Here is a 24,757-nt window from a genome sequence, read left to right on the forward strand (position 1 = left end):
CAACAGCAACCAGCTACCCAATGTCATCCAGATCTGTTGCTATGGCAATACTTTATAAAAAATGCTATTACATCGCAAGTGGCCTCATGCCAACTTACTGGAATGGTTTACTCATCAGTTGAAGTGCTACAATTCACGTATCTTAACTATTATTTCAGTGGTTGTTATGGTTTCATTTGCTATGGACTTGGAATGACAGGTCAAAAAGTGTACATAACAGTAAATATCTGTCTTTGAGACTATTCACCAAGGCAAAAAATTGGTAAAAGTCTGGGCAAAGACTTCACTAGATGCTGCTGCACTACACTGAGTTAGGCAGACTCTGACTTGTAATTGCAACTTCACTAACTTTCGTTTGAATATCTTTGATTCTCAAATCCTTCTTACAGTTTAGTCCCTCTTCTAATTTCTCAAAACAAAGAGGAAAAGTACAGCAGCATCCGAGTTGATTGAGAGTCAGTTGCATGCTGGAATCTGAAAAGCTGGAACAGAAAACCAAACTGTGGTCTGTAAAGCATTTGCCTGCTGTCTGGTAAGAGCAGACGGGTAAAATGATGTTTCCTCCTCATTTCTACCCATAACTTGCATTAATATCCCTCTGATAATAATAAATGCTTTTCTAATACTTCTCTTTCACATTAGCAGTTGCTGAAATTGCAACAATACTTTTAAGCACAGGGCTGTACAGCCCGGCCATGGATTTTTCCACTGAGCCTCTCATTTTGGCTAAGATGTTCTCCATAATAAATTTGCAATTAAAACAAGAGTTTATACATCTCATAACTAGAAAAGCTCTCTAACACCTGGTTCAAGTGCAATCCAAAGAAATACTGTTTTCCTGACATTTCCAGTCTATAAGCAACATGCAACACTTACTTCATGAGAAGTAAACAGCTCTATTCATAAGCAGCAACATAAATTACAAACTCTTATGAGAGTAATGCACGTGTGATACTGTTAATGATGTTACTGATGGCTTTAATCAAGATGTTAAGATAAGGACCCAGGCTGTTATGTACACAAAGAGCAGTTGTCAAGCAGTCTCATGTGTCAATCCAGTCTCAATCCCATAAAGTCTCTGCCACCCGCATAGGGAAGATCCAAGTCCCAGCTACAGTTAAGCTTCATACCAACTTTATATGGTACAGTGGCCAGAAATGTAATGCACATCAGGTTAGAAGAATGGAAGAAAATAGCCTATGTCAGTGAGGGATTCAATTCCTGATCAAATATATTTTGGGTCAGTCTAAGAAGATGACCAAAAACATATCTAACTCCAAGCTGATTCGTTACCTAACCAGAAGGATGCAGTAGTGGGGAAACAGGATGAGTAAAAGAAAAAAACAAGAGTTACTCTAAAATTTTTAGTCTAGTGAACATTTCTAATTAACTTTTTTAACTAAGGCTGAATAACTCACTGTGGTAACATTAGGCTGTTTGGCTTTTTTATTTAAAATCAGAATATAAATAATTTACATTTGCTGAAGGAGTCATAATTCCAAGTTTCCTAATACGGGTTTAAAACTTTCACCTAGCCAAAATCTTTTTAAATGTTTGCTGAATATGGATAATTTTCCATCCCACACACATACAAAAAATCTTTGTAACAAAAAGGCACAAAATTTGCAGGCTCTGACAAAATATTTATTCTTAAAAGTTTGCAAATAATTCTGATACTTGGACAAGTGATATGCCCATATAAATACACGTTTAACCAAAACAAACAAACAGTCCTGGTCAGCTACTGATGGCTACCATAGCTCCAATACTGTAAGACACCTTAGCCTTGCAGGTGCTCAGTGAAACCCAACTGCACAGAAAACACACCATTGTGAAAACAGTGGTGTGAAAATTCAATTGCAGCTGGAGTACATACCAAACAAGCACCAGGAGAACATTCTTAGACACAAGAACATGAAAAAAGAGACAGCAGCACAATGAGAATCCTGGAATGAACAGCTGCAAGAGGAACCCACCCACACGTGGCTGCATCTGCTGGTACAGTCATCCCAAGTTCTTACGTAGACTAGTAGCTGAAAGAAAGGAATACCAGCAACTCTGTGAGCTTCAAATATGCTTCACTTATTTGAGAAGCTGGGAGTTATTTAGGGTTCATTTATATTTGTAAAGAGGATGAAATGGAATTTCAGATGTGTTACTGACAACAGTAATTGCCATAAAGACTCTAAGCTGTAGTGCTTTAAAATACCTAACTGCCTCTAAAGTTAGATTAAGGGGATTCCAAAACTCTAAGAATACAGAGTATGGCAAAAACTTATGAAATTAACCCCAGCTTTATAAGATTATGCAAACAAAGGTAATGATAACAATAAATAATAATGTTTAAAAAAATAATTATTAAAAAAAAAAAAACCCTCAAACCAAAAAGCCACCATCACAAAACAAACAAACAAGAATAAAAAACACACAAAAAATCCAACCACCTCATACCTATAACATACTACTCTGGGATTCTTCTTTGTTTGGTCTCTGGTAGGTTCCCAAGCCACGACAGACCAAAAAATTAAATTCCTCAACTCTCAAAATAGCATTTGACCTTAGAGATGGAATTGCACAGAAATCAGCTATTTAGCATTCATTTGAGAAGAATTCACCTACAGATAACATTTTCAATTCTGAAAAGTGTATACATGTTATCTTCTCTATTACCCCAAGTGAAAAGTGGTGTGAGTTTGCATGCAGCAGCTAAAAAAGGAAAGCACTTATCTGCTGACAAAGAATTCACCGAGAGTTAAGGAACCTAGTTCTGAATGCTACCAGTAAAGCCATGGCTTCCTAGTGTCCCTCAGCCACTCGCTTCAGCAGAACACGATGGGAGGGAAAGCAGGATGGGGAAGAAAAACCCCTTCTGTGAAATAATTACAGCCAGCTCCTGGGATAGATGCTGGAAAGGAGAAAACTCTGCAGAGAAATTCACCTATGAAAAGTCAGGGTACACCAAAAGTAACACGTTCCCTCTGCTCTGCCAGGCTACCCCAGAAAGGCACTGTGTTTTGCAAAAGTCAGATTCCTTGGGTGCATGGCTTCACGCCTAAGCAAAGGAATTACAATAATTACAATAATCAAGTTGAGAAAACACAGCAACATGAATTACACACAATTCAATTTCAAAATAATGTGTTGCTGTCTTAGCTGGATCACATGCAGCAGTGTTTTGTCAGCACTGTTGCTGAAGCATCAGAGGCAGCTTTATTTACATTTATAAATAGTCGTAACGCTGACAGTGTTGACTGAATATTCTTTAAAAAGTCATCAGTCCTACCAAATAGTTACAAATGTATTACATGAAGTCTTCCAGGATGCAGCACCTAGAAGGCAGTGGATTTTTCTACTCACTTTAAAAACATGACAAGAAGTAATCTCTACCTTCCGATGGAACTTTCTGATGACTGTCATACAGCAGTTGTTGAAGTTTGGCCACAGACAGAGTAGGGTGACCACAGACCACTCTTGACTGAACAGGTATCATTAGGTTCCTCATTTACATTCACCAGTAACACAGATATCTGCATGAGAAGGTGCTTACAGCTGGGGGCATTTCACTTTACTGTATATAAACAAAGCTGCTACTGCCTAAAACACCTGCCTAGGTGCAGTCACCACCCCTGGAGTGTTCAAGAGATTTGGAGATATGGCAGTGAGACACATGGCGAGTGGGCATGGTGAGCCAGGGTGGATGGTTGGACTGGATGTTCGCAGTGGTCTTTTCCAAACTTAATGATTCTATAACTCTATATATTAGATCAAGATTTTCTGAAAATATCTAACCAACTCCTGTACCCTACCAGTATGTCAGCATGCATCAGCAAAACATTTCTTGCCATTTTTTGTCAGGATTGCTTTGATGCAGACCCAAGCACGCTAAGCAAGAGCTAATCAGAGATGCATTTAAAAGAAAAAAGTAAAAAATATCACACTCCAGTGCTGATGGCCGCCCACTTTGACTGCTGATTTGTGCCTCCACCTCCAGCAGGCTCTGTGGTGAGCATACAACTTCTGCCTGCCAGTGCCTGACAAGGAGCTCAGCCATCAGAGCAGTGGTTCAATGGAAGGGAACAGCTTGGACATGGGACAGCATTGACTACAGGGCATTCACAATTTCACTTTTCTCCTCATACTCATAGATCTACACAGACTTTAAAGGCAATCTTTGGCCAAGCTAACTAGTTGTCTGATTATACCCTTCTTAACAAATGCCTCAGTAGTTTTCAAGCAGACAACTGTCTGGAAAAAGATGAAACTTGCCTAAAACAACCTTGTAATCTTTAAGAGATTTTCCACATACTTCAGAAAGAAATAAAAGCAATTTCCAGAATGTTTGAAATAATTCGGTTATTTTCAGACCTTTGTGATATTGACTTTGTCCATGAAGTTCTGTTATCTGCTTACCATCACATGCTTACTGATGTTTAAAACAGAGCAAGTTGGCTGCCGCTTGTACATTCTAAAACAGTAAAATCAAGTGCCTTGAACGTTCTCATCTAGCAAAGGAAAACACTGCACAAAATGCCTGTCCGAAAGTAATCATTGCAGTCTAAGTAAACATCAAGTGTACCTAAGACAAGAATGTTAGTATGGTTTATTTCCTGTCTATCAGACACAGCTACATTAACATGGGTCTGATGCTCTGAATTGCTGGTAAATGAAATTATTCTTTCAAAACTTATATTTGCTAAACAAGACTTCCACAAATTTCATAACTGAATATTTTCTGATAGTTTTTTTTTTTTTTTTGAAAGGTCAGAAATTGATAATCAAATTTCTTGTTGTAAAGAATGTGAACTGAGAAAACTTTCTGAGTAATTGTGGCATGCTTTATTTTAAAACCAAAATCTCAAACTTGAAAGACTTCACAGCGTTACAAACTCTCCATGTCTCAAAGAAGAGGCAAGATAAACACACATGGTGCTAAATTGTTCAAATTTGAACTTTAAGAAAATACAGAAGCACCTAATATGTACTTGATAACCTGAACTAATGCATCGTACATGCTGACAGCTCAGAAATCAGTTTAGTAAATATAAAACAAATGCTTTCTATGCCTAAATCTAATTATCTGCCTAATGTGAATCTAAGTGTCTGAAAAAAAATTGAGATTTATATTCTGTATAAACTATGTCTCACTGTTAAGTCTCTGTCCATAAAACTTATTTTTCATTTCTTTGAAAACGTAGACTTCGAAAACACAAAACAAAGTTGTCACCACATCCCCTCATAGGAGCACTCTGCTCTCCTGTAGTTCAGAAGGCATACCATCTATTCTGGCCATAGCAAAGTCTAGTCTGAATTCACATGATGCTTATTTTAAAACGTGGGCTGTCCACTGAAGATTTATAGCACAGCACTGTGAAGATTGCCAGATGCCTTAGTCATCAGATTTGAACGTCACTGCCTTTTCTTAGTTCTTCACATCTTAAAAACAAGCACAACCTGCCACTATTTTTGCACATGCACTTTCTGCTGACAATAGAATGGTCTGTTCAGTCACATACACTGTGATACCACATTAACTCACTGTGATGCAGAGCAGATTCAAAATGTAGCACCATGTTTAAAGGAGAAGGAAATACAATGTTAACTTTGAGTTTTATACATATAGAATCAGTTCATTTAATATGTTTCCTACATCAGAGGCATCCATAAGCAGTTTAGGTAGAAAAGCCTTCTCACCAGACTTCAAAGCAATCTCAAATGTAAATGAACTTGTCCCTTTGGCCTCCGTCTTAACATACCTGGGTAAATCTAACAAAATTCTAAAAGAGAAAAACCTCAACAAGATATCTGCACAAGTTCATTTCTAGTGGTACCTCTCACTCCTTTTCCTGGCTGAAACTTTGAAATGGTCTGCCTTATGACATTCTTTAAATAGCTATATATATATATATGTATACATATATATATAATTCTGTATACTAGAATACAGACTATTTTGCTGGACAGTCTAAGGGTATGGGATCATCCACCATGTTCTCTTTGAAGTGACGTTTTAAACACATGATTGTTGGAAAGGTTTTTCTTTAGCCATAGTATTATGCTTAAGGGATATTTGCATTTCAAAGTAAGAGAGAGAGACTGACAAAAGGAGCCCACATATTCATTTGTTCTTACATTGAAAGAAAAGTGTACTGTCTAGCAGTTGGTAATAAAAATGTATTTTAAAAGTACAGAACACTTTACTCCTGAAATGTGATCACGTTAAGATGCATGTGATCAGCTTGCAGGACTGAAGGCAGTGATAAGAAAGATAGGTGGGTACGTTTTTATCCCAGTAATAGGCATTAAGTTAGGAAGACAGAACCAACTACTGCTGGCACTCAGTCAAGTGAGCGGCAATAAAAATACACAAATACGTGTTTTTTTATTGGGACTAACAGATTCTGTATTAAAAAGCAGACTGCCTCAGGGCAGGAAAATGTTATAGTATTGTGCAGACTGCAGTGAACCTGTTCTGGAACACAACTGACTTCTGCCAACCCAGTTTCACACAGCATTCTCTTCAGGAACCTAAATTAGCAAGGTACACATGTAACTTCAAACACTAAGATTTAAATAATATCTGAAGTACCCCACAGACTAAGGCCTGTTTATATTCCTCTTGCTCTGGATAATAAGAAAGAATTAGACAAGTATCCTTAAAAATTAATACTGAATACAAAGTTCTTCCTCTGAATTACTGAGATTGTTAAATGCATTAGTAACGACACCTGAATTAACACCTGAATTATATTTAACAATCGGTGCACCCGACCTGCGGCACTCAACAGTGCTTATCAGCTACTCCAGCATATATAGTTCAAGTTGCAAACTAGTCAATATATTATTTATTCATCATTAATTAAAAATAAAGTCTGAATTGCATCTGTTCTTTGCGATCTGGAAATACTTACATGTTTGCCTTTAAACTTTTGCAGGCATTTCAGCATGTAGAACAAGGACAGCTTTAAATAGCAGTAGAGAGAACAAAGCCTCGTGTGATCAGCATGTGCTCTTGAATCAGATACTCCTGAATCAGATACTCCACAGCACTTCGCTACGAACAGGATTATTAGGTAAGATGGGACATTGTGTACAGAGCAGACATACCATCAAGTAAGACGGGCTTTTCATAGTTCAATCTCAAAACCACAGTTCTGTAAGATTTCTGTAGCTGAGCACATGAGCAGATGCGTGACTGAAAACTGATAGAAAACACAAATTTTACTCTCCTTGTTGTTCACAGCACCTTTTGCTACAACTTTCCACAAAAGTAGGTATACCCACACATATGGGTTCAAGTTTGAAAAGAAGGAAAGTTAAGACAAAAGTTGGAAGAAAATTCTAAAAATGCCTTTAGGAAAAGAAATGGTCTCTGACTTAATGGGTAGCAAGACTCAAACACAGCAGGCACGTGGGGTAAGAAAAATAGTTCGCTCTTGCATGTGTGCACGCAGTGTTTTCACTGCAACCCCTTGAACATAAATTGAAGGTAAAATTTGATTTATTTTAGCATCAACTACCTACTGAATTGATAGAGGAGCTATAGTACTGAGAACTAGATTTGCTGATTTTGTATGATTCAGTCAATATCTGATCTTGATATTACGCGTTTTTAAGATTAAGCTACCACACTAACAGATCTGAAATCTTCTTAAACTGAACTGTCATTCTGTCTGTATCTCTCTTGCCCCATCCCTCCTTTCATTTTCCCCAAGAATGTTTCAGACAAGCCTCCCTTAAAATAGAATTTAATGCAACAATAAATTACTTCTAGTTGAAGTTCTGAAGCAGGAATTAGGCCTATGGGCCAAAACGTGTTCTTGATCATCAGTTTATATAACCTCACACTGCAATACTCCAGCCAGAAAAATAAACACTTCTCCCTCCCCCACAGCTTGCCATTTGTCTGGTATAATTTTTCCTGCCTCTGGAACATTTGTATTCAGAATGTATATAAACACAGAGACTTCAAGTGTATATACATCCTCTTTAGTAAGAAAAAGAGTTTGTAAATTCTTAACTTGTTAAGAATATCACAGAAGAAAAGTGGTATAAAAAAAAAAAGGAATAAAAATAATAATAAAAACAACCAACAGTGTGACTTCCTGCCTTTGGAAGGCTGTTTCCACTTATTTCGTATTTACCACTCTTCAGAAGTATTCAAAGTGAAGGCAAGATTCAAGAAATCCAGTCCTGATGTGGGGTGGAAATGATCACCTTCCCTTAAGCAAAGAATAGGAAGATATGTGTGAAAAGGCAAAAAAACAAATACAAACACAAAAAATAACCAGAGAAGTTACACAGAGAAGATACAGATGTGAATTAAGCAGGAGAACAGGCAACAGATAAAATGTAAGAGGAACAGATAAAACACAAAGGCATTGCAGACAATGAGTTTTCAAAAAAGCTGAAGTATGAAAGTGATAAAATACTGAGTGTTGTTCACAGCTTTTCACAACAGCTGGTGGCACAAATTAAAGGCAGCTTAATGTAAACTATTAGTAAGGGCTCCATTGCTATCTAACTACAGGCAGCAGGAATGAATCCTGCAACAAACAACTGATGAAGAGTATGATAAAGAATTATGATCTATTGGGGATTCCAGTAAGTCCAGAGAACACAAGAACCCCACTCCACCTTTAAAAAGGAAGTGCAGTTTTCCTGAAATAATCAATCAGCTTGTAGATAAGTGATTTAATTAATATATTAATTTAATTAATTTAATTATTATTAATAATAATAAAAAAAGAAAAGTAAGAATTGATGGAAAGATTCCCATAAAAATGTGGGCTGAAACACAGGGCCACATTTTCATTAAAACAAATTCACAGATTTAAAAAAAAAATGGAAAAAGAAAAGGGATAACGAGGGAACAAAGTTCACTACAGAAGCAAGACACTTAAGCCAGCTGATTTTAAGTTTGAACAAAATGAGTCACGGAAGAAGTTTATTAAGCACCTAATTTGTTTCACCACTTGATTAGCTATTTAGTAACAGCAAATGAATGCACAGGAACAACCTGAGCTACAAGAACCCAACAATAGGAACAGCTCAAAAAATAGATGTGTAGTGAAGTGATTGTTCTTTGGTCATATTGTAAACACAATATTGAAAACACAACCAGAAGGACAGAAGTTATCAGGAGACAGAAATTATGTCACTATAAGCCCTTACTTTGTCTGCATCATATGAACTTTATACACTAAATTTTGACCAAAATATTCAGAAAGAGTATACATTGAAGCTTGCAGAAAGCTATGCAGAAAGCTATCCAGTATAAACACATGTATGCAACAGCTTTCACACAAGGAGATGCGAGGGACTAGAGTTCAACTGAAATGTGGAGCAATAAATAACAGTCACAAAGATTTTGTGTATGCACAAGAAGGTTGAAAAGAGAAGAGAGAAAGGAACATATCAAGAGATTTAATTATAAATAGCAGGGAGAAAGATTTATTATATTTCATAGCAACTGCTCCCTTCTTACCAGGTGGATTTTTTTTCATCTCATTATTTTAAAATGATAAAGGTGTGGTAAGTCATAGCTATAAGACATTGTGAAAGCTGAAAGCATAAAATGATTAAAAGGGATGTTCAGAGGTCCGATCTGAAAACAGATGGTCAGAGGTAAACTTGGCTATGGCAGCCTCTAGCCATAGTCTGGAAGCCAAGAGTTCTGCTAAAGGAAGGCTCTTTTATACGCAGTCTATTCTTAAACGCCTTTCAAATCTACTGCCAACCACTATTGGAAAGTATTGGACTACACGTACCTATCATCTGACCTGTTCAGCTGTTTTGATGTTCTGCTTTGAATTGTAATGCTCTCCTTACTGTTCAGCAGTAAGTATTTACCTTAAAAGCAACGCCACAATGTTCCACATTACATGTTTCAATCAAGGAATGTTTATGCACTTATTTAACCATTTCAGCAGGTTGTGGGTTTCAATTCAAACTTCAGTGCTGGGTGGATGAAGAACTTTGCCCCGCCACAAACCAGCTTTTAATTTCCAATAACCTTCTGTTTATATCATCATCTCATTTCTGTCTATGGAGCAATATATAGTCTAATCCTTGACAATATGAATTGTGGTCAGACAGTCATCACTGACTTTCATGGTTTGCTCTTCTTGCAAAATGAAAGGAAACACCAAATAATACCTAACTAAATATTAAAAATATTTTATTCCAATATTTGTAAAAAGCCAATCTAATCTTTTTTTGAGGTTTACTTTAATTACGTTATGCTCTTCATTAATTACAAGATGATTTGTAATTTCATTAATACATTCTGAATGAAGATGAAAAGTTATGAATGATGAAGCACTGCCTGGATAACCAGAAGGAGGCAGAAAGCTTGTGTTAAGGGGAGACTTTGGGGAAGAAATGATTGCAGCTGCTCTCATGTTGTCAGGAAGAAGGAGAAATAATGGAGAAATTGTAGACAGACTTTGTATTTAGACACTTTCTGATCTTACTTGAAGTATTTTCAGAAGTTTCTAGCCACATCACCCCAAACTAACATACAATAAGTGATCTCCAATGTTGGCTCTGGTACAGTAAGAAAGATTATTCTGAGCCACTGCTGAGAAGATTGCAACTAATATATTTACTGCGTTGTGAAAAGGCATCTGAGCTTCCGCTTTTAGCAGAAGCACAAGCATACACTCCAGGTTATCAAATATCAACACAGAAATACAGATTATCAAACACTAACCTTTTCAGTACTGATAACTTCTGTGCAGGTCCATTCGAAACTGTTCTGACTTTCAAGCATGATACTGCTAAAACTGACAGAATATTGCTGAGAAAACCAAGCATTATGATCCTTTGATACATTTCAAGCTTGCAGAAATACTTTTGTTTATAGTTCTAAATTGAACCTTTAACTACCAGTTTCACAATCTCAGCCTTTAGAGACTTTTGGGTGAAGAATTTTGCCAAATGCAATTTGGAGAGGAAGTGTTACTAGTACTGGCCAACGATGCCTTTAGAGCAAAGTCTAAGATATTACTGATAGTTGAAGAACATCCTCTACAATTCAGATATCTGTGATATCATGCATCCAAAATGACAATTTGGTTGCAGCACTGAATTGTAATACAGGAGAGGTCACAGCAAAATGCAGCAAGCTTCAGCAGTTACTGAACTTCCACAGACTATGAGTGCTAAGTTAAATTCAAAATCTGCATTTTTTAAGAAATAGGATTAAAGTAGCTTTTCTGGGCTCGCTCAAACTTAGTGATATTACCTTCATTTAGAAAAGATTTCTTGGGAAGAATGTTTCTCCATACACTAGAAAAAATATTTGTATTTCTCCAAGAAATGAAGAAATCACGTAATGTAAATTTATCTTCAGAGAACATGAAGCAAACAAAATGTTCAACTGGTGATAAAAAGTGAAACCTTGGAAATTATTTTATGGTATGTGCTACTAGGCAGGACAACTAAGTGAACTGATAAAAACTGCTGACCTTCTAATTGGTGCCTATTTGAGAATTAGAGACAGAAATATTTCTTGTGTGCAACCAAATCAAGTGTGGTACTCTCAAACTAAATATTTTCCATTTATGTTTTATAAGCAGGAAGGAAAAAAACAGGCCTCACGCATTCACTAACAGCAAAACATTACAGATGTCTGTGCTGATTAAATATATAAAAATGATTCTTCAATAGCTTTGTTGATTATGCACAGGCTTTCCTGCTTAAGAGCAGCTAGAGAAAAGGGTTCTAATACACAGGTTCTCCCAAGCGTTTTGTCACTAGGCTAAAGGCTGTGCTCATTCTCTCCCAAATGCCAGGCATATCTTGGAGCGTGAGGAGAAAATTAAAAAAAGAAACAGACATAGCTATCATCCAACAACACAGACCTTCACGACAGATCTTTTATTAGTTGTAAAAGGGATGAACAAAAAATTAAATGAGCAAATATTAAGTTAAAATGTAATTAATAAAAATATATATATTACCAAAAAGTTTAGGGGACAGAATACATACAAGTCACCATTAGCTTAAGTGTTAGCATTTCTTTTTGCTGTTAAAATCAAAATAACAGTTTTAAGAATTAGGAATTAAGTACTGACAAGGAGCACTATGGTGATGTGAGTTTTCTGTGAATTGCCTTCTTTCTGATTCAGAGTAGCTTATGCCTCCCCCAGGAAAGCCAGCTTCTGGGCTTCTTAGTCCTAGGCTTCATTCCTAAGAGAATCAATCAGCACAAAACCAACAGCAGCTTCACGCTACGTATTTCTTTTAATTTCACATCCAGAAATTCTTGTGCTTTAGAAATCATTTTTAGCTTGCTGGTTTCTATGATAATTCTAAAAGTCCAGTAGGGAGTGTGATCACAGTGAACACAATTACATTCCATTATTTTATCTTTTCAAAATGTAAATCTTATCCAGGGCTGTATTCATTTCTAACTCAACAATAGGTTACTGAGTTGAAAGAGATGACTTGCAATTAATAACAGAATAACAACCTGGCAGAATTCTACCCACAAGAGGCATTTATTTAGCAGGTGTAAAGTTGAATATTCGACTAGAGCACGCAACCACTTCAAGTGATGATTGCTTGCCCTGACAAGCCATCTTTCACCTGTCACAGCCAGCAGCAGAGAAGTACTTCAGCCACATCATGAAAGAGACTAGCTGCAGTGACAAGTGATTGTATTCTAACAGTATCCCAGGTAACTTGCTCCTGACTCTCCCACGTAGCACATTAACACTAGCTTCCTCCAGAAGTCTATCTCTCAAAGCACGCTGGCAAATTGTTTATTACATCAGACAACTTCAACTAGTAAATGGGATCACAAAAAGAAAAGCAAGCTTGTGGTCTGAGACAGATGTCAGCAGTGTGTCCCTGCCTGCAGCGCTCATTCCTCAGTCTTCCACAGTGGAATGTGCTGATGGTACACGGAGCTACACAGCAATGGGGACCCTGGGGACTGGTACAGCTCACACAGCTGTCAAACTATTAGGCTTGGAAAGTAAGGAGCCCAGAATTTAGAAGAACATCAGTCAACAACAGCACTAACTACTTAGAGAAAATTAGACCCTGGGAAGAACAACATCTCTCATGAGTAAACAAGTAGGAGGGGAGAGTGGTTTCATTAGCCCCAGAGGTTTGGCCAAATATTGTACAGAGAAAACTGAAAAATTAAAAAACAATGGGTGATTTTAACTTCAAAAATTTCCCTCCTGGCCGGATTTGGAGCTCACTGTAACTGAAGCTTTTGTAATAAGCAAAGTCAGATGTTTCATAGCAAGTCTTTTGATAACACTTGATAGCATCTGCCCCATTGCCAGAGCCCTGTCTCCAGCTGTGGTTAATCACAAGTGCTAAAAATGGAGAAAACTGAAAAAAAAAAAAAAAAATCATGACATATATCTAACCAGAGGGGAGAAAAATACAACCAAGCAAACCAATACAGCAAAGCATTTTCTGGTTACCTTTTAAAGAGAACAAAGTTTTTTTCTCAGAGGTTGATGAAAGAAAAAAAAAAAAAAAAAGTAGCAGTCATAATGCTGGACAGTCAAATGCCAGAAAGACTACAATGACCATCTAAGCCCCACACACATCCCTTTCTCTCAAAAGGACACAAATCTTCCCTCAAAACACCATTAAATAATAACAATAAAAAAGAGCAAAAATCTTTATCTGAAACTCTGGAATATCCTCAACACATTTTAAGGCAAGCTAATTCAGAATTTAATTTGTTTCACTTGAACAAGCAGAAACTGGATATAGTAACGGTGTTGACAACCAGGCCTAAATATTGCCCACTATCACATAACTTTTCCATGTGTAAGTAGCTATTCAGAAGAAGCAAGTCTCCTCTCAGTATATTCTTCAGTGAAGAGCTAAACACACACGACTTAAACCTGTTATGAGCTTGTCTCTTCAAAACACGCATCATTTATATGGCTTGTTTGGAGCTGTCTAGTATTTCCTTATCTTCTGAAGTATGAAGAACAGAACTGGTACACAGTATCCTAAAGCCACATAGAAACAAGACTGTATCTCTGCAAATTCACTGATACTGTCCTTGTCACATAGTTAAAGATTAGTAGTGTTTGTTGGGTTTTTTCCCCCTATAGCACTGTGCTGGTAGCTTACATGGATTGCGAAGCATAATTTTCCTTTTTATTTTTTTAATATCTCCCATGTCTGTGTGCAATCCATACTTGCCCGTATTCAAACACAAAAAGATAATTCATATCAGTCTTACTAACCCTTCCTTTTCATTGCTCAATGCTTTTAATGCCCTAAATGATTACTTTTCATTAGCTCCAAGTCACATGAACAATTTTATCATCAACTACATAGTTGATAAAATTACAATGTTTGACCATAAACTGTCCTAAAATAGTTTTCTGCAAACCTTCCCCTTCATAGTGGGGCAGATCATCAACAAACGTTCAAGTCAACAAGCTAATTCTTATCATCTACTGCATGCGATATCGCTTCTCAAAATTGCACATCTCTCAAAAAAAAAAACAAACCAACCCACACAGTTTGAGAAAAGCTAATTCCCAAGAAATCATATCGACTGGCACTAATTACAGCTTTTATCATCTGAGGTAACAGAACAGTGAATTATTAACTCCATTCTTTCATCGGCATGACATTTTGGGTTGTGCCTTTTCTTTCACCAGCCCCCTCCCCCTTTTTTTCTTCCTCATTCGTAACCCTATTGGCAATTTCCCCATCATTTGCAACATCTTCCTCTTTCCAGGACAGATGATCAGTAAGTGATGGATTAGGGTGCTTTCTTTATCCAGCTTCTTTCATAAGTTTTAGATGTGAATTATCCAGGACTGCCATTTCATAAGAGAGTTATACAAAGCTTTGAAGAGAAGTGACATAAAATGAGTATTATATGTTAACATACACATTTTAGAGGGTGTAAGGGCAGATCTGTTGAGAGCTCATTTCCTTTCACTCGGTTACCAAGTAAAAATTAAAGGAAAAATAAAAATATAAGAAAGCTTTGTCAATTCTCCCAAGCACAGTTTTCTAACTTTTCCCAGAAAAGTTATCAAAAAACACTCATCTTAGAAATACCCTTCTTCAAACATTCACACATCATATCTAGTAATCATATTTTACAGGAAAATAAATTATCTGTCAAATTGTGAGTGAATAAATGTTTCTATATCTAACAAACAGGGGACAAAACCATCCTCTGTATTAAATCTTTTAAGCGCCACTAAGTTTGATGAGATGATGTTTTTCTGTTTACATCCTAAAATAACTTCCTGCAAAAGTGATCCATTTTCTGCTATTATACTTGCTGTTCAAGTCATGAATATACAGTAATGATGAAAAACCCAAATCCAGAACACTGAAGCACTGCTCACTAAATGAATTCTTTACTTTTTTGCCCTTACACATCCAGCCCAGCACAATTCTTCATTTCTTCACAATGAAAAAACTGATGACATCTACTCAGGAGATCACAAATTATTTCTACTAAGAACATTTGAAAATAACTGAATGGTCAGAGTATTCATGGTAAGAATAAAATAATCATATCTTAAAAAAATCACAACACAATTTAAAATACTTCCAGGGAAGCACAACAAATCAACAACTAAATATACTGAGCCCCTTGAATTCTATTTTATTAATCTTGCCTGAGGACAAAAGCTACAAATAAGTTTCTATTTTAAAAAGTGCACATGCTGCAACTTTATTTATGGCTTATGGCTTCAGACATCAAAATAAAACATCCAAACACTTTTCTGCTTATGTATGTTTACAAGTGTACGCAGTCAGAGCAGAAAGCCAGCTTTGATCTAATTCTCACCTTACTCAGATCTGTATTTAGAAGTGCAGAATGATGTGAAGGCAAAGAGATGAGAGCACTGCCACCTTGTGCCAGCCAAACCAAAGCTCAAGCCTAACAAACAAGACTACAAACTAAAACTAATCCCAGAACATGTTCTGCCTTTGAAGTCTGGCAGTCACTTGAAATCAGATGCTTGATATTGAATTATGAATGGGTGCAGTGATATCAAGCTTTAGGAACACCTTCAACCAATTCTTTAAATAAAATCAGCATGTCTGGCAGCAATTACTCTTATTAGACTTGCCGTTACAAACATCCCAAGTTTAGTAACTCATACCTCAAATTTCAATCTCTAAGGATGAAAGCTTTGAAAATAGGCTTTGAAAATCTTCTTCTGACCTTCTGGTTTCATTTTATTATGGGCCAGGTCATTTTTTTTGTTGTTGTTGTTTTTTTTTCCTTTCTTTTAAAGTTACACCAGGCTACACAACTAAAATACTCAGAAGACATATGTAGCAGAAATGCTAAGCCACGGCCTGAAATGGTGATTGAGTACCTGGTGGGAAGACAGGTCCAACTCAGGGGAGCTCAGGTGTAAGCAATGCACCTAAGTAACCAGAAGGGGTGAAGCCAGGATCAGCTCCTTCCCAGACCTCATTTAAGGGTTGGCAGTGGAGGTGAGGGCTCTCTTGTAGGAGATCGCCGCTATTATCACTGTACTTCTCATTCTATTATAGCATTACAACATATGAATCTTCTGTTTGAAATGCTCTCATACAATTATGCTGCGAGAAGAGGGATGTATATTTTTACTACATAAGTTTTTAAATACCTGAGTCAAGATAAACTTTAGAGAGTTGAGAAGAATTCTGAGAATACTTGCATATACTTACAATTTATGAGTGGGAAAAATCCTCTCAGCAGTTCATTCTTATTTAAAATACAAATACTGCTTTAAGCTTTAAATAATGATGTGAAAGATCTGGAATTTATTCTGTTTATTAGCTCTACTCAGTGGATATTTCCATGAGTTCCCTTCACAAGAGGCATTAATACAAGCAATAAAAACAAAACAGTAGTACTCACCAATATCATTAGTCAGAGAAGCAGGATCAGAGGTCCCAAGGGTGGCCTCAAACTCCTCCTGGAGACGATAAGCTCTTTGAAGCAGGGATTCAAGCTTATGGATGAATTCAGCACTAATAATATCCTGCAAGAAGACATTAGATTTTCCATTTATTTACAGTCTATATTCTTGGATTTAATTTAAGAAATCTTTCTCAGTCTTTAAAGAGCTCACTGTGCCACACTAGTTTCCTATGAGCAGCACAAGGACTCTGTCAGATGAACACTTCAATATCCAGAATACACACACATTTCTAAAGATACACATACTTGATTCAGTATAACAAAAATAAAATCTAAATCTTTAAATTTTTTTATGCTTACTGCAGCAGAGTGAAAGCTGTACGGGTGTATGTTTATTTAAAATATTTAATCATTTAGTTCACGAGAACAAAGATGCAGATAAAGTTCAAACATACTATTTGTTAACATTCACAAATCATCTTTTCCAAGACTAGTATTTTTGCTAAGCAGATTTTCTCTCACAGCTGTACAAGAAAGATGATCCAAGAGAGAGAACTAGTTAAAGAAATGCTTGGTAACTTGATAACAGTATTACTGTCCAGAAGTAAACATTGATGCAGCAGCAAATGACAAGAAATACATAAAGCTACTTTTTTTTCCCCAACACTAATAAAAGAAAGGGGAGAAAAAAAGTTAGATATCCTTCAAATGAATGTTCTTTGAAATTGCTCTTAATTTTGGCGAATGCATTAGAAGTTTATAAGATCCAGGTAGCAAAAGGCAATGAATTGTTTGGACAGCAGAAGTAGATTAAATATACTCACTTCTACACTTTCTTCTGCAATTGCATCTCCTGCTCCCAGCTTGATGGAACTACAGCTTGCTTCATCTTCCACTTGCCTGTTACGGAACGTTAATGCCTGCTCCCATCGACGCAGTGCTTCTTCAAAGAGCTCCATACCTATAGGAACATCAGGAATGCCTCCATTCCATCAGGCACACAGCTCTGGTATGTATTCATACTTTAGAGTCATAGGAAACTATATAGATAACATGCACGATCACAGCAGAAATGCAAGCTTTTAAAACAGCCATCTGATTTTTTAATATGAAGAAACTCACAATATGGTTAAATCAATGAGGGCTGTAGTATTTTTTCCTATTTACATTTAAGAACAAACCTATAGCTTACTACTGCAAATATACGTTTTGAAAATACAGAATTTTGATTTTCCCAACACTAGATTAAGTAGGTTTTCATTAATTTAGGGAAATGCTCTTAGGTGCCCACAGGACACTGAAAAAAAAAAAAATACAGTAATATTATGCAGGTGCCATTTTGTCATGAAAACAATTATTTACTTTCATTACTGGTAGATGCCGAATATTCTGATGATAACCTACCCATCAAATATAAGTTTTCAGGTGTAGTCACTGGAATATTAACAAGCTTAATATCCTCTTCATCTGCTTTATCCCAGGAGTTAGAATTGGCACAAGCACAGCTGTGACAAGAGGTGGCACTCTGAACCTGAAAATAAATACATTTTAAAAACACCAAGATTTAGAAGCATTTATAACAACTCTGTTGTTATACAGAGTATCCTTAAGATTACGTTCCTACTAGAGTACATTATAGTCCAAGTCTTATCTACAGATTACCTTTTAAAAGATTTTAGGAAAGCACAGTTATTATCAGGCCACGTATAACTGTTTCTTTGGAAAAACACACCCTAGAATTAACAGCAATGTTCTGGAAGTCTGCACTGCTCTTCTTCTAAAATATGAAAGTAATCATTGATTTACAATATTGTCCAAGTAAATCTGACTATAGATTATCAAAAAATCAGAAAATGTCTCAAAAATAACTGTCTAGAGTGTTGTAAACCCACTTCCCAGTGCAACATTAAAGAAACTACGCTGTATTAAGCTTCTTGCTCTGTAAAAAGTTTCTAATTAGAGATGCTGATCACTGAAACAAAGATCATCTGCACCATGTAGAACACACACCATAGCATCTACAATGCAGCAGAGGCACACAAGGAACATTCATTTATTTCAGTATTCTGACTAGGGGTTCAGTGGTTCTCACCTCTGTTCTTCTTTCTATCACCTTTGAACTGCACTAAGCTCTCCTTCCTATGGCATTTGTGCTAGTGAGTTATATAACTCTAGAAGTTTTTGAGCATTTTCAGGACCTGTTGTTCCAGACTGCAAGTTTAGGAAGAGCTGATGTGGTTGAGAAGGTCTATCTCTCTACATTCAGGCTTTTCTGGTACTCTTGTGTAAATTCTAATGTTTGGAGATTCAGTCCAACTCACTAATCTAACAAGAAAGCATTCAATCTTGATTTATTACAAGTGATTTTACTGCCAAGTCAGTAAACTCACTTCACTCACTAAAAGGTCTAAAATGCATCAAAGCTGTGTGTGTATATTTACATTACATACATATACATATACCCAGGAATGTATAACTGAGTGCAAGATACAAGGGGAATCCTGCTTTCAGCTGCACTGAATAGCATAGTTTTGGCTCATTCCATCTCATGAACTGGATTCTTACGAAGTTGTTAGACACAAGACAGGAAAGGTCAGAGGGACAGAATGAATGGGCTGTCCCATTTACTTTACAGTTGCATAAAATCTCTGACAAAAACTATTTTCACAATGTATAAAGTACAGCAGCTTCTTCCACAAAGAGGTGATCTGCTCAGTCAGCCCCTCTATCCTTCAGAGGCAGCATATACAGCTTACTCAGAAAAGTTGTTTCAGCTCAGGGAAACCACTAGGTGTGACCCCAATACACAGTGACACTGAAATGCCGTAAAACATTTCTACTTACTGAGACCAGACTCTGAACTGAACCAGAGTATTTACTGAAAAGCCCTCCATTTGCATAGATACATGACTGTGATCCTTTTTCCTTGGCAGAGCTCAGAGAAAGAGTCAAGTTTTGTCGGCTACTGGAACAACTTGAACCTGTTAGATACAACATTTTCAGTTTGAAGAAGGTTTAAAACTAGCAGATCTTATGTTAGCAAGAACTAGCAAGAACTGTTTCCAGTAATTTCAATAAAATCCAGTTCAGAAGCAAACAGTTATTCTTTCACTTACATTTCTATGTTAGAAGTTACAAATTAGAATAGTCCATGTCCCTGACAATAAGCATAGCTTTTCCCATTCCATAAAGTTTAGATTTGCTTCTGTTAATTTTGATGTACATCCCCAAGAACTGCAAATCCAACTGTTAGTATATTACTGATGAAATATACTTTGTTTCAAATTTAAAGTTAAAACATTAACATCAAGAAGATGACTAGTTAACTTATAAAACATAACTCTGTTTTTAACAATTTCTACTTCAACAGTTCAAATCTCCTCAACATTAAAGGAAAATGGCTTCATATACTGTTACATACACTGACCCCTCCACATCCCTTTCCTCCCCCCGAGACAAACAAAGACTTTGGGGTTCCTTCGTGTACCTTTTTCTGATGCAGCTGCTTTGGTACATTCTAATAGTAGATGACCTGGCTCCCATTGGGACACTTGCTTGTTTTTCCTTCCACGTTTTCTTTTGAAATGATGGGCCAGAAAAATGACAGATATTGCACTCACTGCTGTGACTGTGAACAGCTTCTTTAAACCAGGTGAAAGATTTATCTGAAAATTAAAGAATGTGACTTCATTGGAAATCCATGCTTCTTCACTCTGGACTCCTTTTGGTGTGTTCAACCTGGGCATCTAAGGAACTAAGAGATTCTGTTCTCACCCTGAGAAATAATAATTATTATTGACAAATTACTTCTTAAATTTTGTGATGGCCAGGTGAGAGCCAAAGGGATTTGTGGGACATCTACAGCTGCACTGAGAGCCACACTGCAAGGTATATTACAAATTCTTTTCAGTGATTTGTCACATGAATAATAGAAAAAAATCATTTCTGAGCCATATTTTGCAAAGCCAAATAGAAGCCTTCTTTACTCCATTTCTGTGTATTACAGCAAGAGAACATGGCTCACTCTTCAATGTACCTATTCTCTGAGGGACATAACTGCAGTGTTTTCAAGTAATTCTGATGTTTTTCACTCTATCACTTATCAAACATGCTTACAGGCAACTAGCATCTCTTTTCTCTGGATCTCTACAATGTAATGACAGCAACTCCCCCCTGCATTTGTCCTGAGGTAGCTCTAGGGACACATCTTATATTCCCTGCATACAAGCAGTATCAGCTTCACAACACTCTCAGCCTACTAACCTGAAAATAAAGGTCAGAATGAACATACTTTTACCCAAATGTGAGGGACTGTTAACCATGTTGCTATTTTTACAGCACTACGTCAATGAAAGAAATCACACAAGGTCCATTTATGAAAGAAAATTCTGCAATTAATAGAGCCTTAAATGTTATATTGGACAATCTTTCCATGCATAAAACAAACACAAACAAGCAAAAAAAATAACAAAAAAATAATCTGGTTCTATTCTTTATAAGATTCACCGCCTCATTTTAGTAATTTGTCACTTATTTAATCAAGCAGAAGTGACTCAGGAGCGAGAAGTACACTTTTTGATTTCTGATTAAGAGTAATCATTTTGATTAACTTAGAGAGTGGTACTGCCAGTCTTTGAGACTGCACTCCATACTGTTTCCCAAAATTTTACCAACTGCTACATTTAGTTTTTAACCACCTAGAAATTCTACAGAAAGGATAGTTCAGGTATTTTGATTATACAAAATGAAGACACACAAACATTGCAGAAAAAGCTGTCTGCTTAGTCTGATATATGATGATACACCATCAGCAGGAAAAGATAAAAGAAAGTTATTCTAGATACTAAGGCCAAGACACTCCTCACAAATTTAGCTCATATTAAGATCAGAAGAAAGAGTATAATATTACAATTAAACTTTAAAAATGTATTACAAACTATAATACTCAGATAACGTGTGCATTACCTGTGTGAGAGAGTGATACCAAGACACGGGAAGGTGAAATGCCCGTAGAGCCACTGTCTTCAGAGAAAAGCGTGCCTCGGTAACAGCCTCCTCTGACATGGCTCCTTCTCTCCCATAACCTCATTAAGTGGAATTACGTCAAAAACATCAGTCACAGATGTCCTCTGAATGGTGTCAAACAAACGATGAAGAATTATGCAACGTAAGCCCAGGACAACTTTCTTCTACAGGCCCGCTGCCCTCAGATAACAGGTACCCGACTCATCTGAGCGATGCTCGAGCAGAGGGATTTGTGCTTAATGAAAAAGCAGTGCGTTGCTGGCCTGGCTCCAGCCCATTGTAACTGTCCTCTGCAAAGGGCTGTGTGTCTAAGGAAGGACCTACAGAAAGCCGTCTGCTTTATTACCCGAAAGCTCACTGCCTATATACTCCAAAATGTACACAAGACAGCTATACGATGGCTACTATCAGCAGAACATACGCACCAGCTCAAAGAGTCCAGGGGCAGACAGGAAGATTCTCACTGAGAGATTCAGCGTATCTACAGACACGCGATAAGGAATAAATACCACAGCCTGACGTAACCTCACTATGAGATGAACACCACCCTCTCCCGACGCTGAACACAGCGCAAACCTCCAACCGCACCTCGGCGCACGGTGACATCCCCACAGGGCAGCTCTCTGCCCGGACAGACACCCCGGGAGCTCCGGGCGGGGACGCCGAGCCTCGCGGCGCTCCGCCGGCCCGAGCGGGTTGCGGGTGGCATCCGGCTCCCGCTCTCCTCGGCACCCACCCAAATCCCAGGTACCAGCAGAGTCCCGCTGTGCGGCGGCGCTGCGGGTGCCGCTCTCGGTTACCTGTAGCACAGCCACAAGCCGCCCCGGGCGGTTCCCTCCCCGCTCCCGCCGCTGCTAGGAGACGGAGCGGATCCGCTTCCGGGCCGGCGCGGAAGCGGCCGAGGTCGTTAGGGAGGTGGCTTCTACCGCGTGAGGACGACCCGCGGCGGCCATCTTTCCGCAGGGCAGCCTTCCCCTGCAAGCGGCCGGGCAGGGCGGGGCCAGAGCCTGCGGCCGCCATCTTTGTGCGGGGCGCGCCCGGAGCGGCCGCATCCGGTGTGTGCCCGTCCGCTTGCGGGAGGGGGCGCTGTGCCCGCGGCCCGGCTGCCGTTGCGGTCACCTCTTCGCCGCGGCCCGCGGGGTGGCGGAGCGCCGCGTCCCCGGGGCCCGAGGCACGTCCTCAGCAGGGGCGGGGTGGCCGCGGTCCCGCTCGGCCGTAGGCTCGGTGCGCTCTCACGGTAAGAGAAGGAAGGGGATGGTTTCGGCGCCCTGAGGGGATAGGAGGCGGGCGGGCGGTGGCTACGTCCGGACTCAGAGTGCGAGGCGGCCCGGCTCCAGCCATCGCTGTGCCCGGCAGGCCGGGCCGGGCCTTCCTGGCGGGCTCGGTGCTCTGAGTGCCGGCTGGTGTGGGATAGAAGGGAATGGGCACCTGAGGGCTTTAGAAGGCAGCGTAACGTAAGTATTGTGTAACCTCACAAGCGGGTCAGCTCTCGGTTCGAGCTTTTTTTTAATGTCCTTTCGGCGATTTAGCACTCAGTATTCAGACTTATCATTTTCAATGTAACCCTTGCACTCTGTCATTTGTCTTCCTGCTTTCAAGCTTAAATCTAAAATACGCTTCCCAAAGAAAAACTGACTTTTTTAACTGTCATAGGTGGAATTGTAAAATCATGTTAATCAGAGTTCTAAGAACCATGTTAAAAAGGAGAACGATGTTTATCTATCTATATATTCAGGTCCTTGGTTAAATTGTAGGCCATAACCATGTGTGAGATAGCGCAGGTGTGTGAGTGTAAGCACACCTTTTTCTTTCTTACATTTCAGATGTAGTATTGGTTGTGCATTACAAGAAATTTCTTCTCCGTAAAAGCAGAGATGCACTGGCACCGCTGCCCAGGGAGGTGGTGGAGTCACCAAACCTGGAGGTGTTCCAGATCGGTGGGGATGTGGCCCTGAGGGCCACAGTTTAATGGGCAGTATTGGTGGTAGATTACAGCCTGACGTAATGATCTTAGAGGTCTTTTCCAACCTTAATGATTTTATGAAACAATACAAGGGAAAACATCTAATGAAAGTGACTCAGTAACGTTGTGTCTTGCTCGGTGGGTAGTTCTTGTTGCTTAGATCCAGGCACCAGGTATCAAAAATATGGACTGGATAACAGAGTAGAAAGGAATAGGATGTGAAACTAAGGAGTGGTCTTCCTTTGGTCCTTTTGATTACATTTGTTTTATTACCAAACTTTTTCAAGTTTAATAAAAAATGAGATTTTTTTTTTGTTGTTTTGCATACATTGTTGTTGTGGAGTCGTAGGCTGTCACTGAGTTCTTTAGAATGTTGATTAAAAATGTATGTCTTAAACATCTGAATATGCACATCTGAGGCATAGGGCATGTGCAGTTTGCAGTGAATGCTGGTGTTGTGTTTTTTTTTCTGAGCGTGAAGAATATTTGTGCAGTAATTAATTACTGAAAGCTACAGAGCTCTTTATTATTTAAGTACTTAAACACCCAGATACAGAATCACATCCCTATGCCACTCTATCTTGGTTATTGATATTTGAAAGAGAAAATAAACACGACTGTTCCAGTGTGTCAGTAGTGAAATAACCTCAAGTGTAAATCGAGAACCCTGAGCTTAGTGCTAACTGGCTAAATACACTGTTATTCAGAGCTGTATGGTCAAAGTAATTAAAGCCTGTAATGAAGATACAGTTACTGCTTGAAGCAGCTGTTGTCTTCGGAATAATCCTTTTGTTGTTAGCCTTCCGCCAGCATTCCACAATTGAGTTCTGTTTTTGTTTTGTGTATTTGACTGGGATTTATGTAAGATTAGCTTTTTATAATTCTCTTTCAAT

General features: G+C 38.2%; 2 protein-coding genes across 6 annotated transcripts in view; one reads left to right on the plus strand and one right to left on the minus strand.

The window, feature by feature from the left end:
• Positions 1 to 22,782, minus strand: part of MIGA1 (mitoguardin 1) — a 36,093-nt gene extending 13,311 nt beyond the window's left edge. The window contains exons 1-7 of one of the 2 annotated variants that reach the window (XM_042819881.1): positions 22,702 to 22,782; positions 21,842 to 22,005; positions 20,364 to 20,541; positions 19,721 to 19,857; positions 18,281 to 18,407; positions 17,701 to 17,837; positions 16,874 to 16,997 (exon numbers count right to left, since the gene is read on the minus strand). In XM_042819881.1, coding sequence (XP_042675815.1) covers positions 16,874 to 16,997; positions 17,701 to 17,837; positions 18,281 to 18,407; positions 19,721 to 19,857; positions 20,364 to 20,541; positions 21,842 to 21,940 — 802 coding nt within the window. In that variant the 5' untranslated portion in view covers positions 21,941 to 22,005; positions 22,702 to 22,782. The remainder of the gene's footprint in view (positions 1 to 16,873; positions 16,998 to 17,700; positions 17,838 to 18,280; positions 18,408 to 19,720; positions 19,858 to 20,363; positions 20,542 to 21,841; positions 22,006 to 22,701) is intronic. The other variant, XM_042819882.1, reaches the window with a different exon arrangement.
• A 276-nt stretch (positions 22,783 to 23,058) lies between these two features.
• The window catches only part of USP33 (ubiquitin specific peptidase 33), a 35,582-nt gene continuing 33,883 nt past the window's right edge, over positions 23,059 to 24,757 (plus strand). For 3 of the 4 annotated variants that reach the window (XM_042819593.1, XM_042819595.1, XM_042819596.1), the window contains exon 1: positions 23,059 to 23,138. The gene's annotated coding sequence lies outside the window, so the exon portion shown is untranslated. Of the gene's footprint in view, positions 23,139 to 23,286; positions 23,356 to 24,757 lie in introns of those variants that run through there. The other variant, XM_042819594.1, reaches the window with a different exon arrangement.

Source organism: Centrocercus urophasianus, unplaced genomic scaffold (genome assembly GCF_019232065.1).
Source record: "Centrocercus urophasianus isolate 14NV4802_14NV808 unplaced genomic scaffold, USGS_Curo_1.0 seq_18, whole genome shotgun sequence".
In the NCBI taxonomy this organism is placed as follows: domain Eukaryota; kingdom Metazoa; phylum Chordata; class Aves; order Galliformes; family Phasianidae; genus Centrocercus; species Centrocercus urophasianus.